Raw genomic sequence first — 18,469 nt, forward strand, 5'->3', positions numbered from 1 at the left:
CTTCACCTTAGCCTGTAGCACTTGACCTAGTCTTGACAACCATGCAGACTTATGCGAAGGTTAAGATGTAATTCCTAGGTTCAGTCAGATTATTATTTTGATAGTATATTGTTTAGACTGATGCTAGGTTCTTTGTTTACCTGTGATCCTATACTGAGGCACTAAACTGTCACTCCAGATTTGATGTGTTTACCTTGCTTGTTATAAGCTGCTCTCAATAAAGAGCGTCTGCTAAATGCCTAAATTGTAAATGGTAGTAATAATCACAACCATGCCACTGTCTGCTAGAGATGCTCCGATTGCGTTTTTTTGGGGCCGATACCGATCATAGCCTGACTTCCGTCAGATGGTGGCAGTAGTGCGTAGCGCCCTACTTTACCGTCTGAGTTCTCTGGGTAGAGAGTTGATAACACTCGTAAAGCCCCGGGCCGGACCAATCAGCGGCAGCTACGGGCGGGCTCTGAGCGGCTCTGAGCCAATAGAGTCTGATTGCAGACCACGTGGAAACCCAGGAGGCGGATTCTGGGTGTAACGTCATGCAGACAAGCCAATATGAGTGGTTGGATTTGGCACTCCAGACTGTGATAGACAGACGGCCCCATCCAATCACCTGCTTAGCAATTCAAAAAATGGCCCGCCCCTTACATCGAGTGTGCCGGAGCAGTACCAGATGCTAGTAGGCAGAGCGGACGCACTGCTACTATCATCTGGCGCAGTCAGGTTATACCGATCACCTATCAACTGGAATCAGTATCTGCCGATACCGATATTCCCAGTCACAGCGTCAAATCCATAAATGCTTCTATTTATTGTGTTACTGTAGCAGCATTTATATATTTAATGATTCTTCTTACAAAACATTGACATTGTATATTAAGTATAAACATTAGGAGATTGCAGGCTGAGGTCCTTTAGTATCCAATTCAACTTGTAGGAGTTGAAGTTTACAGTTTACAGTTTACAGTTTAGGCATTTAGCAGACGCTTTTAATCCAAAGCGACTTACAATAAGCAGATACAACATCACAATAATAAACAAGATAATAGGTCAGTACATTAACAGCAATATAACAATGTAAATGGATATCTATCTAGAGAAAACACAATATAATCAAAGTTCTAAAGAAACCTAAAAAACAAAAACAAATGCTGACTTGTTTGAAGCTGAGGTTACAGTCAGGTTACAGTCAGTCCCACAGATAAATATTGTGAAAATAGCTGATCTAACTTGTAGATCAGCAAAGCTGATAGAGGCAAAGCCGATACCGATCAAAGCCGATAGAGGCATTCACTGATCAATCGGCACATCTCTACTGTCTTCATAGTTACCCTCGCAGCTACGCAGACACTGCAACTATGACTGGGCTTTAATACATTGGCCTTGCCAAGAAATGTAAAGGCTTGCTGACCAAGTGTGTGAGCTTTGAAGTTTCTTTTCGCCGTGGCTGGACATTGAGTAACGGCGCCGACGCCGTTGACCTTGTGTATAGTGGACTGTGCCAGGCTTCATAAAGAAGTAATCCCTTTATTAATACATATTAGGTGGAACATAAAGACTTTAGGATTAGTTTCTATGATCACTTGTTTTAATACCACTCTAAAGACTACAGCTTATACTGTATGGCCTCTCCCTGTGAAACCCCCAGCAGAACCAAGTTCTTTCCTAATGCGTTAAAGGGGCTGGATGTTGTTAAAATTAACTGATGCACTATTTCCAGCACACAACACAATCGCACAACGTAGCATAATAATGGGTCTATGAGCTTTATATGAGTTGAATCAATTAGCAGCTAATGGGGTATTGAATGACCTTTTGTCTAGAAGTGCATTGCGTCTTTTGTCTTTGTCTCACCACGTTCCCCCCTTCCTCTCCTGCTCTTTCATCGCCATCACATTCACTGTAGATCTGTTGTAGATCTGTATTTCTGATGCATCCTTTCAGCGTTGCCACTCTCACTGTGTCTCAACTTGTAGATCAGTGTTTCCGAGCACACATGGTTGCCATGCACTTGTTGACCAAGCGTTGAGAAAGCTTGGCATTGACATTGCCTATAGCGGGATTTCATGGAAATGGAAGAGATTTCAATGAAAGTGGAAACAATGAAGGACTTCACTCTAATTGCTAATTATTCTATTCAATTGAATTCAAAGCTTTATTCTCAGAATCACATTGAGGATTCTCTCATTCAGTAGTGTTCACTCCCAGAGGAGACCATGCCAGGCACCAACCTCCTCATCGGGAGCAGTGGTTCAGTGTCTTGCTCAAGGACACTTTGACACTAACATAGGGGTGGCCGGGGATCGAACCAGGAACCTTCCTATTCCCATAATATGAATTATTAAAAAAAGAAGGCTTCAGATGTGGTTTTATAATGGTACAAAACCCAACCATATATCGTCGTTGTCGGGTGGAAACCTCGTATCTCCAAGTTTCAAATTTGTACATTTTTTTGCAAAGCAAAGCCCTGCTTCATCATACAAGGCCGTCGCACAAAAGTAGTGAAAACAGCAGATCTACAAGCACACAACGCCTCGCACCGCTGTTTTCACTAGTTTAAATCATTTTACAAACGATAAATACAAAACAAACGGTTTTGGACATATAAGGTTTTCATCCGACAACGACGATATGTATGATTTGCTGTGTCACAGCATGTTTGGTTCATGTTTTTCCTTTCTTTATGTCCTGGCAGGTTTCTACTGACCGCTGTGGCCGGCCTCTCCTCCTACTCCATTCACCTGCTGCTCAAAGCCTCAGGCATTGTGGGTAAGCTGTTCTATATGACTCACGCCTCAACGCCTATGCCAGCCGCTTCACGTTGCAACACCTACAGTATCAAGTCATCTGGGTTTGCCATTTTAAAGCGATCATAAGAATGACTCCAGTTCAATTTGCCTGATTGATTGATTAATTCATTTATTCATTGATGTTTGTATTGACAAAACTGCATACATAAACACACATTGGATGACTCCTTAGAGTAGTAGTTCACCCCCAAAATGACTTTTTTTCTATTGATTACTCACCCCGTGGAGACTTGAGTTCAATGATATTTTTCAGTATTTGTCGCATTCCTAAGACAATACATTGATTATAGTAAATTTACCCCAATAGGTTGCATTTGGGTCCCCATTCGGAATCAATTGGGTTAAATGTAGTATAATAAAATTGTCTTTGGAATGCGACAAATGCAAAACAATATTATTTAACTCAAGTCTCCATGGCGTGAGTAATCAATAGAAAAAAAAACATTTGGGGGGTGAACTACTCCTTTAACACCCTCTAGTGTGTGCTTGTGCGTGTGCGTGTGCGTGTGCGAGTGCGTGTGCGTGTGCGTGTGCGATTGCGTGTGCGTGTGCGTGTGTGTGTGTGTGTGTGTGTGTGTGTGTGTGTGTGAGTGCCACTGGTTAGGGGGGAGTAGCAGAGCATATAGAAAGATATTCCAATATATTACGCTAGCTCATAATTAGTTCACATTTACATTTTCATGTACCTATGGAGATCACTATACATTAACATCTACCACTATGTTGTGCATATGTTGCTGTTTTGCCACCTGCCTCCAGGAATCAGAGCTTATGAAGAGCTGGGCTACAGGGCCTTTGGGACACCAGGAAAAATGGCTGCTGGCATCGCGATCACCCTTCAGAACATTGGAGGTGAGTAATAATACAGCCACCGTCTCTGGCTGCAGGTGTTCTTCCTTTGCAGTGAAACTCATACAATCTATAAATACAAGGTATTCGTTGCTGTCGGGTGGAAACCTCATGTGTCCAAAACTGTTACTTTTCAGGCTGTGTTTTCACTTTGTAGATCGGCTATTTTTGCTACTTTTTTTGCTACAAATTCTTTCAATCTCTCTGAACAAACACCTTAGAAATGACTGAAAAGGAAGTGTTATGCACGTCCATGTTTGTGCAGTACAAAAAGATTAACATATAAGAATAAAATTAGTCTGCAGAGCCAGCTACTACTACGTACGGTAGCTACTACTGCGTAGTTTGCACATTAACATATTTATTCGGAGGAGCCACCACCTTATTTTATTCTTAAACATAGAGCTATTGAACTTGTATTCAAAAAAAAAAAGAAGAAGAAGAAAAAAAAAGTACACTCCCTGTACTGCGTCTAACACTTGCGTCATGATGTCAGTGTGTGCTCGGGGACGCAGCACATTTCCTTCTATTTGAGAGTGTAAAGTGGGGCAAGATGCAGCCGCCTCAGTGGGACCCAAACCAACGCTTTTGGGTCCATTTTTACCCTCTCAAAGTTCCATCAACACTGAGGATTTGGAGTGTGTGGCATTAGTGAGAATTCCTGGCACTCAGTGAAAACAACACGTGTGAAGGCGGTGTCTTACTGAGACCATCTGCCAGTGGTGGAAAGTAACTAAGGACATTTGCTCAAGTACTGAATTTAAGTAAGATTTTGTGGCACTGTACTTTTACTTACTTGATACTTTATCCTTCTACTCCCACACTACATCTCATATGAAAATATTGCAATTTTTACTAATTATTTGACAGCAGCACATGCACACATTAAAACCTGGGAGCTGACCGGTACAACCACAGTCTTAGTTAGCCTCGCGTAGCCAGGCTTTACTCATCTGCGAAGAGAAAAGCCTGGTGACAATATTAGGCAGAAAGCGTTCAACTTCCGCCATGTGAGCTTCCCCAGAAGTGGGCTTCCCCGGTTTTCCCCTAACGTAACTTCCGTTAACCGCAGCACTTCCGCTAGATATCTTGGAACCAACCGGAAGGCATATTGTCTACAAGGGTGAGTCTTAGTTATACTGTTGACCTCTGAGCAGTTCCACTGGAGCAGTTTGGGGTTCAGTGCATTGCTCAAGGACACTTCAGTGCGGTTGGGGTTTGGAATGAGTGGTGGTCTTTCACTTCCCCACCCTGATTGTTCCTGCCAGTCTGGGGGATCGAACCAGGAACCTTTCCGCTACAAACGTTCCTCTGACCTTTAGGCCACCACTGCCCCAACATGTCTCCTACCTTACCTATCTGCAGACATCCAGAAACCTTGTATCTCCATATTCAACATTTCTTTTTGTATAATGAATGCCCTACTTCATCGCACGCGGGCGTCTTGCAGAAGTAGCAAAAATAACAGATCTACAAGATCTCTCTGAGTTTTGTGAAAGTTAAAGAAAGTTTGGTTAAGTGGGTTTTAGTGGATCCTTTGGAACACAGGTTCTGTTTCCTGAAAAGTAACTTTTAAGTTTTGGACATACAAGTTTTCCACATGACAGCAACGACTACGTTTTATTAGCCTTTTCAGCCTCTTCCATGGCGAGGTCACAAACAGCTAAGTGGAGGCTAATGATTACGAATGGATTTCACAGGACATAATCTCATACAGTGAGTTATGACCTGCCCCGTCGGGTTGTATATATCACTTACCTACGAGATGATTTTGTTTTAATAAATGGTTATAAATAATACTGTGTACACTGCAGTACATAATAGAGTAGTATTCGCGGCATTGCCCCCAGTGACAATGAAGGCCATCTCTCAGTGTGAGGCACAACACAAGCCCTGCATGAGCCTTGGCCACTATTCCTACTGGAAATGTATTTACTTGCACCTGTTTAGATTCTCTTTTGGACGTGCATGACTGTGTGTACTTGGACAATTTAATTTACTTTTGACCATTTAGGCATTTAGCAGATGTTCTTATCCAATAAGCAAGGTTAACACATACATCAAATGCGGAGCGACAGTGTAGTGCCTCTACGATCAGGTAAAACAAGAACCTAGCATCAGTCTCAAACAATATACTATCAAAATACAAATCTGTACATTGAAACTATAGGACACCAGGTAAGCAATGAACCTGTACATCAAAATTGGATTTTAACCATAGCATAAGTCTGCATGTTTAGGTCAAGTGGAGTCTGAAGAGGCGAGTCTTCAGATTACGGTGGAAAACTGGGAGTGAATCTGCAGTTCTAGCTGCAGATTTGCACACACACACACGCACGCACGCATGCACGCACGCACGCACGCACGCACGCACGCACGCACACACACACACACACACACACACACACACACACACACACACACACACACACACACACACACACACACACACACACACACACACACATTCCCCTAATGGTCCCTGTAAACATGACAGCATGGTCACCTGTGTTTGAGTATGTTTGGATACACGCTTACATGCACTGCTTTTTCTGTTCCAGCCATGTCCAGCTACCTGTACATTGTGAAGTCAGAGTTACCACTGGTCATCCAAGCCTTCCTGAAGGTGGACCCCAGCGAGTGAGTACTGTCCTTCCACTGTAATAACACTCTCTACACCTGCTCTCCCTATATTGGGCATTATTATTATTATTTTCCCCCTTTTGGTTAAAAAATAGCAGATCTACAAGTTTGTAGATAGGTTGCCGTCGCCACGTGACACCGTCATATGATGGTAGGGCTGGGTTGATATGTACATAATCAAATATCTCAATATTTTTGACCGAATACCTCGATATCGATATTGTGGAGATTATATTTTGGTATGATAATATCAGGTCTTTTTTTAAGGAGAATTACTACCCGTTTTCGTACTGTAATCTGATGATATAATTGATACTTTAAATTTTTTGACCACAGCTCCGATAGGGAGCAGTAGGGTTTATCAGTAAATCATTTATTTGCATCGCTCAGGATAAAAATATGAATGAAAACACATTAAGCATGACCTTTCAATATCCAAATTGTCAAACAAAATCTAGCATATGATCGGATCAAAGTGATCATGGAAGAAGTTATTGAAACATTGCACGCAAGTCACTTCCTTGGCATCACGCAACAGTAAACATGACATCAACAAAAAAAGGAAGCTAATATGTAGGCTACTAAAGGTTGAACGAGATGCAAAGAAACTGCGCAGAGGTGATCGCCATCAGTGGTTAGGTGCACACGCGCTTATCTGCAAACACGCACAATTACGGCCGAACAATGTAACATTTCGGCCGGAGAAATACAATCTTGTCAGTCACGTTGGGCCACCATAAAAATGCCTAGCGGAAACCTTGTTGTCATCACCCATGAATCCAAAGCTAGGGGGTGTGACTACGTTGGTGGCTGGTTATTGGCTGAGGAAAAGGAGGGGTTTTGGAAAGTATCAGGGAATGTGTTCCACTCCACAAAGACATACAACTATAACTCTGGATTTAACCGTAGATGTCAGAGCCATGATGTGCCCGGGGTGGTGCGCAAGGCTGACGTGGATCCAGCCTAACTCACCTGGCCAAATCTAAAAACAAGCCCTCGGGCCTGGAGTTGGCAGGCTCATATGGCAGCATTGCCCCCCCACCCAACCCCCTCCCAGTACTACCCACCCAGGCATGTTGGCAACGTTTAGGAAACACTTATACACTAGATAGAGCAAATCACTTGTAGGTCGGTGTGACCTGATGGCAGTGGTGTTAATGAACTAAGTACATTTACTTAAGTACTGCACTTATGTACACTTTGACGTATTTGTACTTGTACTTGAGTACTTCCAATTTACAATACTTTTACTTCTACTCCACTACATCTCAGATCCAAATATTGTACTTTTACTCCACTACAATTATTTGAAAACTTTAGTTACTAGTTACTTTGCAGATATAAATGATAATATTATAGAACATACATAAACCACTTTAGCCCCATTTCATACCTAGTCTATTTGAAAATAGCCGATCTACAAGCTCACAACGTGTCACATCGCGACGTGTCGTGAGCTTGTAGATCTGCTATTTTCAAACATTTTGAACTTTTACTTTTGGTACTTTAAGTACATTTTGATGCCAACACTTTCATACCTTTACCTAAGTACATTTTGAATTCCGGACTTTTACTTGTAACAGAGTGCATCTACATTGCAGTAGTACTCACAAAATGTGAGTACCTTTTCCACCACTGCCTGATGGCTGAATAGTTAGGGTGCATTGCATACCACGTGGCCGCAAAATGCCTTTTTTGTGTCGCCCGTTTGACTTCCTGGTCGGCTGGACTGTTTGCTGACCTTTCCTGCGTCTTTCTGTCACACTGTAGCTATTGAAAAAAAGTAGAGGTCCTGAAAGAAATGTATATTTGTGGTTAAGTTAAAGGCATGCCATTCGTTTTTGACTATGCAGGGTGCTAAGCGGACAAACTCACACATGGCTCATTCTCACACACACACGCACACACGCTATGGGCATGCACGCACGCACACACACACACACACACACACACACACACACACACAACACACACACACACACACACACACACACACACACACACACACACACACACACACACACACACGTGTGTATGCTTAAATGACAGCAGCAGCTGATGAGATGCGGGCGCCAACCTCAGAGGTCAAGTATAACAGCCTGTAGCCTGGTGACGTGGTCACAGACACACTGTTCTACAGAAGCCAGCCACCACGGGTGGAAATTAACTAAGTACCTTTACTCAAGTACACAAGTATAGGTACAATTTGGAGGTACTTTTACTTTAGTTGAGGTAATGTCTATTCAAGACTTCATACTTCTACTACTAACATCTCAGAGTACTTTTTTACTCCACTACATTTGTGTCCCAATTTGGCTGGGAGCCAGTCATTGGATTTTTATTCATTTTCATGTTTTCATTTCATTTGAAAGCTGGGGATCATAGCTACAAAATGATATATTGGTTGTGGAGATTGACCCAACAGTTTTGAAGATATGGCTTATAGAATGATGCCATGCTGATGAGATATTCAAGTTCTAAATAAATTTCTAACCTGCAAATGACCTGACGATCTCTCACATTAATTAAAAAAAGTCTTATTTACATGCAGAGTTAAGCTCTGGCGTTTAAGTGAAATGTAGCCTGACATCACATTTTAGTGAGAGAAAAAAAAAAAAAAAGGTATTTTCAGTCCCTGTCTAAAGCTGTACTTTCCGAGATGACTGGCTCTCAGTGAGATTGGGACACATTTATTTGACTGTTTTAGTTACTAGATACTTTACACATTCTATTAATATTGATATACCGGTAGATTAATAGATTATTGATTATAATAATATTTAATATAAAAGAGGGCTTAAGTGGTTAATGATAATTAAAGTTCAATAACATGATATATATGATTCTGAAATGGACATTCTGCATAAGGATAATGGCTACTTTTACTGTTTCCAGTTACTGTTGCTGCTTAAGGTACATTTGATGCCAATATATTTGTACTTTTCGTCTTGTCAAAGTTAAATACCTAGGGATTTTACTTGTAGCAGTGCATTTCTACATGCACTGCTATGCATGTTGCTATTTTCACTTAAATCTGTATGTAACTTTCCTGCTCAGCCTTGGATTTGAACACCGGTCTCCTACACAAGTGCTAACATTTTTACCACCGAGCTAATAGAACCTGTCAAAAATGCCATTAGAACAGGGACACCAAATACAACCACTCCAGTTGTACACGTTGTATTGTATTTAACATATTCAAAAAAATTACATAACAGAGTAAGTAAAAAATGCCTCCGGGGTTTCCGACCCCTCTGTGGCGTCAGAGTTCCAGAACAGGAGGAGACAACTGTGTTTATGTCCTTTAAATAGTCTGTGATGGTGGTGTGGATGGCAGATAGATTAGACCTCTCACTCTGGACCGTGAGGGGGAGGAGGGGACGTGGGCTCATGTCAAGCATGGTGGGGTCTTATAGCCATTACAGGCCTGTAGGGCTGCAACTATTGGTTATGTTCTATTCTTCTCAGAAAATATGTATATCGTCGTTGTCGGGTGAAAACCTTGTATGTCCAAAACCGTTCGTTTTGCATTTACCATTTTAAAAATGATTTAAACTAGTGAAAACAGCAGATCTACAAGCACACAACGCCTCGCACCGCGAGGCGTTGTGTGCTTGTAGATCTGCTGTTTTCACTGCTTTTGTGCGACGGCCTTGTATGATGAAGTAGGGCTATACTTTGCGAAAGAAACATACAAATTTGAAACTTGGAGATACAAGGTTTCCACCCGACAACGACGATATGTATGTATAATCAACTAAATCGATTTGTCTTACTTACTGTAACCCTATTTTAAACTTCATGCTTATTTGGGGCGGAAAGTAAGGAACATATTACACTGGTTTGTTTGAATCAGTTGAACCCTACTGTCCCGATTCGGGATGAACATTCAGCTAAAATAGCAGATCTACATGCTCCACGTGTCTCAACGCAAGGTCTTTGTGAGCTTGCGGTTTGGCTCTTTTCGGCGAGAATGAGATTTAGGCAACAATTTATTTTTATGATTTAGACCTACATTAAAGTATAGATCCCTCAGGGGACCTGGGTCAACTGGGTTAAGTGGTTAAGTATCGCAACAAAACACAAATGATTTGAACGTCAGTGTGTCTAGTGACACATCTTTGCGTGGTAAATGCACGAGGATGCATGACAGCTGCAGTGAGATGAGTGTCATTTCAGTGTTATCTATCAGGTATGGCAAACAGTGTTTATTGTAAATAAGTATGTAGCCACGGGAACCAGTAGTTCACAGGCCATGTGGCCCATAGGTCAGAAGCCTATCTCCTGTTTCCTTAGTGTGAGGCAGCTTGATGTACAAGTTCACCTCGTGGACATGACGCTGGTATGGCACATGGTGTACAACAGGGTTCCCCAATTAGTTTTCCCCAAGGGCAGAATCATGTCTAGGGTACCAAGCCGAGGGCCACTTGCAGGGGACGACGGTGGTGTTCCTGCTACTCATAGGCGATTCTAGCCTCTTCCAGCAGGGGGTGCACGACCTCTATTACCCCATGCACGCGCGCGCAGCGCGCGTGCACGACGCTCGCGCGCGCGCTTAGCGGTTTTGTAATGTTGTTTTAGCGGATTTCTGCAGTTAATTTTGTACCCAAATGTAACACAATATAAACAAAAAAAGTGTAAAACAGGTGCTTCTTTTTCTAGACACCATGAGCATATGTCTATAGGATTTATTTACTTATTTTGCAGACAGAGGCAGCACAGCCAGGACATATAAAGCCAAACATCAAGTTAATCATCATTCATCAAGCAATCAAGCAGTCATTTACATTGGTGGTGTGGCACAACCACACCACCAAAGATCCATAACCAGCAGCTACCAATATTTACAAGCAAGTGAAGCAAGCATGCGCGCTCGCTCGCGCGCGCGCGCACACACACACACACACACACACACACACACACACACACACACACACACACACACACACACACACACACACACACACGGAGGAGAAGAAAACAGGCTGGCTAACTCCACAGTGAACAGATAGTTAAATAAAGCCATGTCTTACCTTAAGAAAATGACAAGAAAATATCCAATGTTATATTGAGGTGCCCAGAAGAAAGTGTTATTCCTTGGAGGCACAGAACACATCGTGTAATCCAGCCTCTTTGAGCAGCGCCGAAAACTTTAGTTCACGTATGGTAAATGTAAAAGCTATCCACATGTCCTATGGATGTCTGTAGTTAACCCCAGGTAGCATATTCCACTGTGAAACAACTGTTTAATTCTGTTATTTAGATAAATCTGCAGGTGTCATCATCTGCCGTTTGTTTTTCAGCGGTGCTGTCAGAGACGTTCAGACAGTCACTGTGATTGGTTGAGAAACCAGTAGTCCTATTACCTCCCGCCCCCCATTTGCTGTGATTGGTTTAGAAGTCATGCTATGGGTGCTTCAAAGGGTCAAAAAAGGCGAATTTGAGATGTTCTTCTTCTTAATCATATTGCGTGTTTATTATGATCAAAAAAATCAAAATGGCCGCCTGGCGGCCAGGGGGTGCACGTGCACCCTAGGACACCCCTTAAAATCGCCTATGCTGCTACTCCAGCGACAGTTCAGATATCGTAGTTGTCGGGTGAAAATCTTGTATGTCCAAAACCGTTTGTTTTGCATTTATCATTTTAAAAATGATTTAAACTAGTGAAAACAGCCGATCTACAAGCACACAACGCCTCGCGATGCGAGGCGTTGTGTGCTTGTAGATCTGCTGTTTTCACTACTTTTATGCGACGGCCTTGTATGATTTGCGAAAGAACGTACAAATTTGGAGATACGAGATTTCCACCCGACAACGACGATATACTAGTTGTCTCCACCAGCCGAAGGCATGGGGGAGAGTATGTTTTCCCCTTCGTCCGTCCGTGTGTCCGTCCGTCCGTGTGTCCGTCCGTCCGTCCGTGCGTGCGTGCGTGCGTCCGTGTGTCCTCGCAGTTTGTGTGCACCTAATCTCAGTCGCCGTTGGCCCGGTCGCTGCCAAAGTGAGCACACACATTCCCTGGATGCCATTCTAGAACCTCTGCCCTAAATTTTTCAAATGGGCCTTTTCTAGCGCCACCTAGTGGCCGATGTCCGCAAAACACATTTCTGTGCACTACTCTTACAGATTTCGTCCAAAAATCCTACAAATCGGTAGGCATTATCTCGACAGTCATGTGATCGACACGGATGTGTCCGATTTTGCATATTCCATCCTGATCGGCTAAGATTGGCTTCCAAAGTTTGTAGGATTGAGCCATTTTGAACAAAATGCCTCAAATTCCAAACGCAAAGTGCAATTATCATGAAATCGCGCACACACGTTCCCACTAGGTCGAGGAAGAAATGCCACTTCAAATTTTTTAAATCAGCCTCATGGTGGCGCTATAACAGGCCGATTTGTGGTTTTACCTATAACTCCACCGATCAGTTTCAAACTTTGTAAGCGCACTCCCTAGAGGCCAAGGATAAACCATTGCCCTGCATTTTTCACATCAGCCTTTTATAGCGCCACCTTTGGGCCGACTTATGTAAAACACATTTTTGGATATTACTCCTTCAGATTTTCTCCAAAAATAACACAAATCAGTACACAGTATCTCTATAGTCATGTGATCAAGTCTGATCCTTCTGATATTTCATATTCCATCCTGATTGGCTAATATTAGCTTCCAAAGTTTGCAGGATTACTCAGTTTTTGAACAAAATGCCTCAAATCATCAACGCAGCTTGCAATTACCGTGAAATTTGCCACACATATTCCCACTATGTCAAGAAACAAATGCTACCCTTTTCACATTGGCCTGTTATAGCGCCACCAGCAGGTAGACTTTAGCAAAATACATTTTTTGGAACACAATGCTTCAAATCATGCATGCAGCGTCCGATTGCCATGAAAGGTCTCTAAGGTGAAGAACATATGCCACCCTTTTTACATTGGCCTATTATACAGTAGCACCACCAGGATGCACGGCCTGGTGGAGACCTGTGCTCGGAAGAGCACTGCTTCTAGTGTTTTTGCTGCTCTTATACCACCATTATTACTGGGGTTGGTGTGGGCCAGACAGTAGTCCCCTGTGGGCTGCAAATGGCCCGCGGGCCGCCTATTGAGGAACCTTGATGTACAAGGACACCCCCTGGACATGACACTATTGCATTGGGTACCATTTTCTATCTCCACCAGGCCAGAATGTGGTCTGTCTGTGAATCTGTCTGTCTGTGAGAAGCTAACTTCGGGCACTGCTATAGTGATTGGCATGAAACTTTGCAGACACACACACTAGGCCAAGGAAGAACCTCTATCCCAACTTTTTTATAATCGGCCTCATGGTGACGATATAACTCTTGAACCATAGACCGTGTTATTTCCCCCTCTGGATTCCTTGGATTAGCCATTCACACCTGTTTGATACAAATGTCTCTTGTTTGTTTTTTGCTCCACCAAAATGAAATGCAAATGCTCTCATGTGTCATGTCAACTGACAGTGATCGTCAAACATGGTGATGTTTGGTATGACTTGGCCGGGGATTGAACCCTTCATGACCTCCCAGTGTCAGGTGGGACACTGGAATATGGGATAATCCCCTATTGCTATTAATATTTTTATATTTAGATTTATTGGGATCAACTTTGTAATTACCGACAGAGCGAGTAGCCAAAAATTGGTGCCACATTATATTGTGCAGTAGTGAGGACATGAATATAGGTTGAAAATGGTTGACGTACGTGGTCTTTTAAGAACAGTACTTAAAGGGATATTTCACATTTTGGGAGCACCCTGGACAGTTTTTAAGGGGGGCATGTCTGCTAAAATGAACATCAAATATCTGGGGCAGTGATTAGCGCTTTGCCTCACAGCTAGAAGGTCCTGGGTTCGATTCCCTCCGGGGGACGCTGTGGGCGCTGGGGCGTGTTCCTCCCTCCGCGTCATCAGCGCCCACACCCTAGGTGGGGTTGGCGATAGGGCCTTTCTGTGTGGAGTTTGCATGTTCTCCCCGTGTCTCCTAGGGTATATGCCCTCACAAAAACATGCAGTAGTCCTGGTTTCTATACTACCTCCCCCTAGCCAGCCAGGTGCTCCCCCAATTCCCCTGGCGCGGCAGGGGGAGAGCGGAAACCAGGACTACAGGTTAGGTAGTTGGCACTGGGTGAGAAAGTGGGATAAAAATGTAGAAAAAAAAATGAATATCAAATATCTAAATACTAAATCGAGCAACTTAAAAACCGTCTGGGGTATTCACAAAATCCTGAGTGGAAAAAGAAAATGAGCAAAAAAAAAAAAAAAAGTGAAAGTGAAATATCTCTTCAAGTAAATATACTTAGTTACCTTCCACCATGGCCCTAATGAAAACCGATCATCTTGACCATCTGACCAATGGCTCCTACAAAGGACATGGGACTTCCTCTGCTGTCAAGGGACATGCCCTCTGCACCCCATCCACCCCCCCACATCCCCCAGTGCACTTGAGCCCTGCTCAGGTCAAGTGGATCAATGGCTCCAGTAGCGAGGCGGTCATGTTTTTTTTTGTTATCAATTATTTTTATTTTCCATAACATAAAATTAGAGACATACATATGAATAGAACAAGAAAAAGTAAAACATTAATCAAAAGAAAAATGCAATTAACAGACAAACACAAACAATAGCAAAACCAGAAAAGGAAAAGAAAACCCACCCACCCCCTTTCCCCGGACCAACACGGAATGTACAATAGTGCATGCCTGTGCTAGGCTGTTACCACTATATAGTGATTTCTTGAATCATAGCCTTAAGCTTATCTGCAATGTCCGACCACATATTAATGTTTTCTTCTTTTGCTCCGTGTAACCTTGCTATCGACTGCTCTAAATATACTATATCTAGAAAGGTTAAGGCCCACTGGCGAAACGTTAACGTATGAGGAGGTTTCCACCGCGTAGCTACCATCTTCTTCGCCGCCGTTAATCCAGCAAAGAAGATGCGCTTGCGTATATTGTTTAGTTGCAACTGTGAGACGTCATTTAATAAAAATAAAGAAGGAGAAGATATGATATTAATACTAAAAATAGTTGAAAGTTTTGAGGCAACCATATTCCAGAATGACGACACATTTGGGCATTCCCAAACCATGTGAAGGAAGGTACCAATACTATTTGAGGCACAGAGAGTGCAGTTGGGATTATTCAAAATCCTCATAGCACATAGTCTGCGGGGAGTTAAATAAGTCCGATGAACAAAATTTAAATGAATTTGTTGATGGTCTGGATTTCTAGAAGATAGCCTAATGTTAGACCACACTGTGTCCCAACAAAAGTCAGGGTCCAAATTTGGTACATCATTCCTCCAAACAGTATCAACAGATAGGGGCCCATAACTACAGTCTAATAAAAAACCATAGAGGGTGGAAACCAAACCTCTTGTTCTGTTACCATCACAGATAAACTCATGGAAGGGGTGCAATCTAAGGGGAGCTTGCCATGGGACCCCATAGGTCCTCATGGACAATCTCAGTTGGAAGTAGAAAAAAAGGGTATTTCCAGGCAGATTGAAGATGTCACACAAATCTCGAAAAGGTCGTAAACCATTTCTATCAAATAAGTCCCCTAATGTACGAATCCCCTTAGCCCTCCACCTTGGAAAGCGAATGGGGCGATCCTCGATTAAAAGTCTTTGATTATTGAACACTGGGGAAAATAAGTTCCATTTACAATCAATCTTACACATCTTTTCAGCTGCTCTCCATACTGCCACTAAATGAGAAATGATAGGTCCAAAGCGAACTTTGCATTGATGTGTAGTTATGTTTGAATAGATAAGATCTCTCAATTCAACAGGCTGCACTAAACTCTCCTCAAGCTCTCTCCAAGAAACCTTATTTGCTGGGTTAAACCAGTTTAAAAGGGGGCGGAGCGTGAAGGCCCAATAATAAAATTTAAAGTTGGGCAATGAAAGGCCGCCATCATCTCTAGCACGCTGTAATAGAGAAAGTTTAAGACGAGGGCGTTTCCCTTTCCACACAAACTTAGATATCGAAGAGTGAAGCTTATTCCAGTATTGCGGCGGTGGTGGCAAAGGGAGCATAGAGCTTACAAAGTTAACCCTAGGAAGAACATTCATCTTTATGATTGAAACTCGAGCTTGGAGAGAGTTGGGCAAAGATGACCATCTATCTAAATCAAGACAAATCTTATTTAGAGTGTCACCATAGTTGTTCTTAACAATAGCCTGAAGAGAGGGGAAAATATCTATGCCAAGATATTTGAATTGGCTTACTACTGGGATTATGGGCGGCAGGATAGCAGATCTCATCTGATCATTTAGAGGTAGAAGGGCTGACTTCGTCCAATTAATTTTGTAGCCGGAAATGGAACTGAACTGATCAAAGATTTGAAGGACATGAGTAATTGACTGTGGTGCATTCTCAATGAACAGTAGAATATCGTCAGCATATAGGGAAATGCGATGCTGTGTGTTGTTAATCGAAACAGGAGTAATATCTGCAGACTGACGCACTGTCTGAGCCAAGGGTTCGAGTGAAAGTGCGAAAAGGAGAGGACTAAGGGGACAACCCTGCCTCGAAGATCTGCCAATCGTGAATAGCGGCGAACAGATCTTACCGGTTAGGACCATCGCTGACGGATTAGAATAAAGTACTTTAACAAAATGTATGAATGAAGCACCAAATCCCATTTTATCTAGTACAGCCCACAGGTAAGACCATTCCAGACGATCAAATGCCTTCAACGCATCGAGCGACAACACTGCGGCGGGGGTCCTCAGCTCCTTAGCCCTATCGATGATATGCAATAGTCGTCTAGCATTATCAGAGGCTAGTCTAGTTCCTATGAAACCTGTCTGATCACAGTGTACTAAGGTGGTCATAAAACCCTGCAAGCGACGCGCAAGCACCTTAGCAAAAACTTTTAGATCAGAATTCAAAAGTGAAAGCGGTCTATAGCTTGCGCAATCTGTGGGATCCTTGTTCTTCTTCAACAATAATGATATAATAGCTACATTCACATCCCTGGAGAAAGAGCCACTTTCAATTGCATATCGAAACATGTCTAGCATCAGCTGACCTAGATCTTCCCAAAAGATGGCATAAAGTTCAGGGGGTATCCCATCCAAACCAGGCGACTTGCCCCTACGCATTGCGAGCACAGCTTCCTGTAATTCCGCCAGATGGAGCGGTCTATCTAAGGCTTCCGCATCCGCCTCGCTAAGGGTTGGTAACTGTATGTTGGATAAAAAATTATTGCATACTGCATCATCGTGAATGACCTCGGAGGTGTAGAGCTCATCATAAAAAACACGAAACGTGGCATTGACCTCTTTGGGTTCTGTAACCATGGCTCCCGTTGTTGATTTGACACTAACAATATCAGCAAAATGCTCATTGGATCTAAGACGTAAAGCCAGTAAGTGACTGGGTCTTGCACTATTAAAATAGTAGTTTTGCCTTGTGCGTTTCATTTGAAATTCTGAGCGGCGCTTGAGAATGGAGTTAATTTCTTTCTTAACTAGCTCCCTCTGAGTTGCTGTACTAACATCAAAGTTATTTTGGAGAGAATTATCCAAAGTAGAAAACCGAGATTCCAATTCCACCAGTTTGGCTGTCCTTAATTTTCTCTGAGTGGACGCATAGAGGGTTGTATTACTCCTGATAAAGCCTTTAATTGCATCCCAAAGAATTCTGGGATCCTCAACTGAGCCTGTATTGATATTTATAAATTCACGCAAACCAGTTTGAAACTGAGCTACAAATGCCGCATCGCGCAGCAGTGTGGTGTTAAACCGCCATCTAGGAGCTCTATCTATAACCTGTTTCAGTGAAGCAACACACAGCACCGCCTTGTGATCCGAGAGTGACATTGGGAGCAACTCTACCTTGGCAATTTTATGAAACAAGCTAACAGGGGCAAAAACGTAATCGATCCTAGAGAATGAAGCATGCCTACCCGACAGAAAAGAAAAATCTCTAACCGTTGGGTTCATTAAACGCCAGATGTCGAGTAAGCCAGTTGAGTTTGCCCAAGCACGTAGTTCTGCAGACGCTAGTGCTTGTTCTCTGCTTTCTACCCCAGTGGATCTATCTAGGTTATGTTGCCATGTTGCATTGAAGTCAGCACCAACAATGATTTTGAAATCCGTCAGTTCCAATAAGGTTTTAGTTAGTAATTTGTAAAACTCT

At 42.7% G+C, this 18,469-nt stretch overlaps 1 protein-coding gene across 1 annotated transcript in view; it reads left to right on the forward strand.

Annotated features, from left to right (window-relative positions):
• Nucleotides 1–18,469, forward strand: part of slc38a3b (solute carrier family 38 member 3b) — a 60,831-nt gene that overhangs the window by 20,790 nt on the left and 21,572 nt on the right. Inside the window, exons 6-8 of the mRNA XM_080727473.1 lie at nt 2,693–2,766; nt 3,567–3,659; nt 6,218–6,296. Coding sequence (XP_080583599.1) covers nt 2,693–2,766; nt 3,567–3,659; nt 6,218–6,296 — 246 coding nt within the window. The remainder of the gene's footprint in view (nt 1–2,692; nt 2,767–3,566; nt 3,660–6,217; nt 6,297–18,469) is intronic.

Source organism: Nannobrachium achirus (genome assembly GCF_963921795.1).
Source record: "Nannobrachium achirus genome assembly, chromosome: 6".
Classification (NCBI taxonomy): Eukaryota; Metazoa; Chordata; class Actinopteri; order Myctophiformes; family Myctophidae; genus Nannobrachium; species Nannobrachium achirus.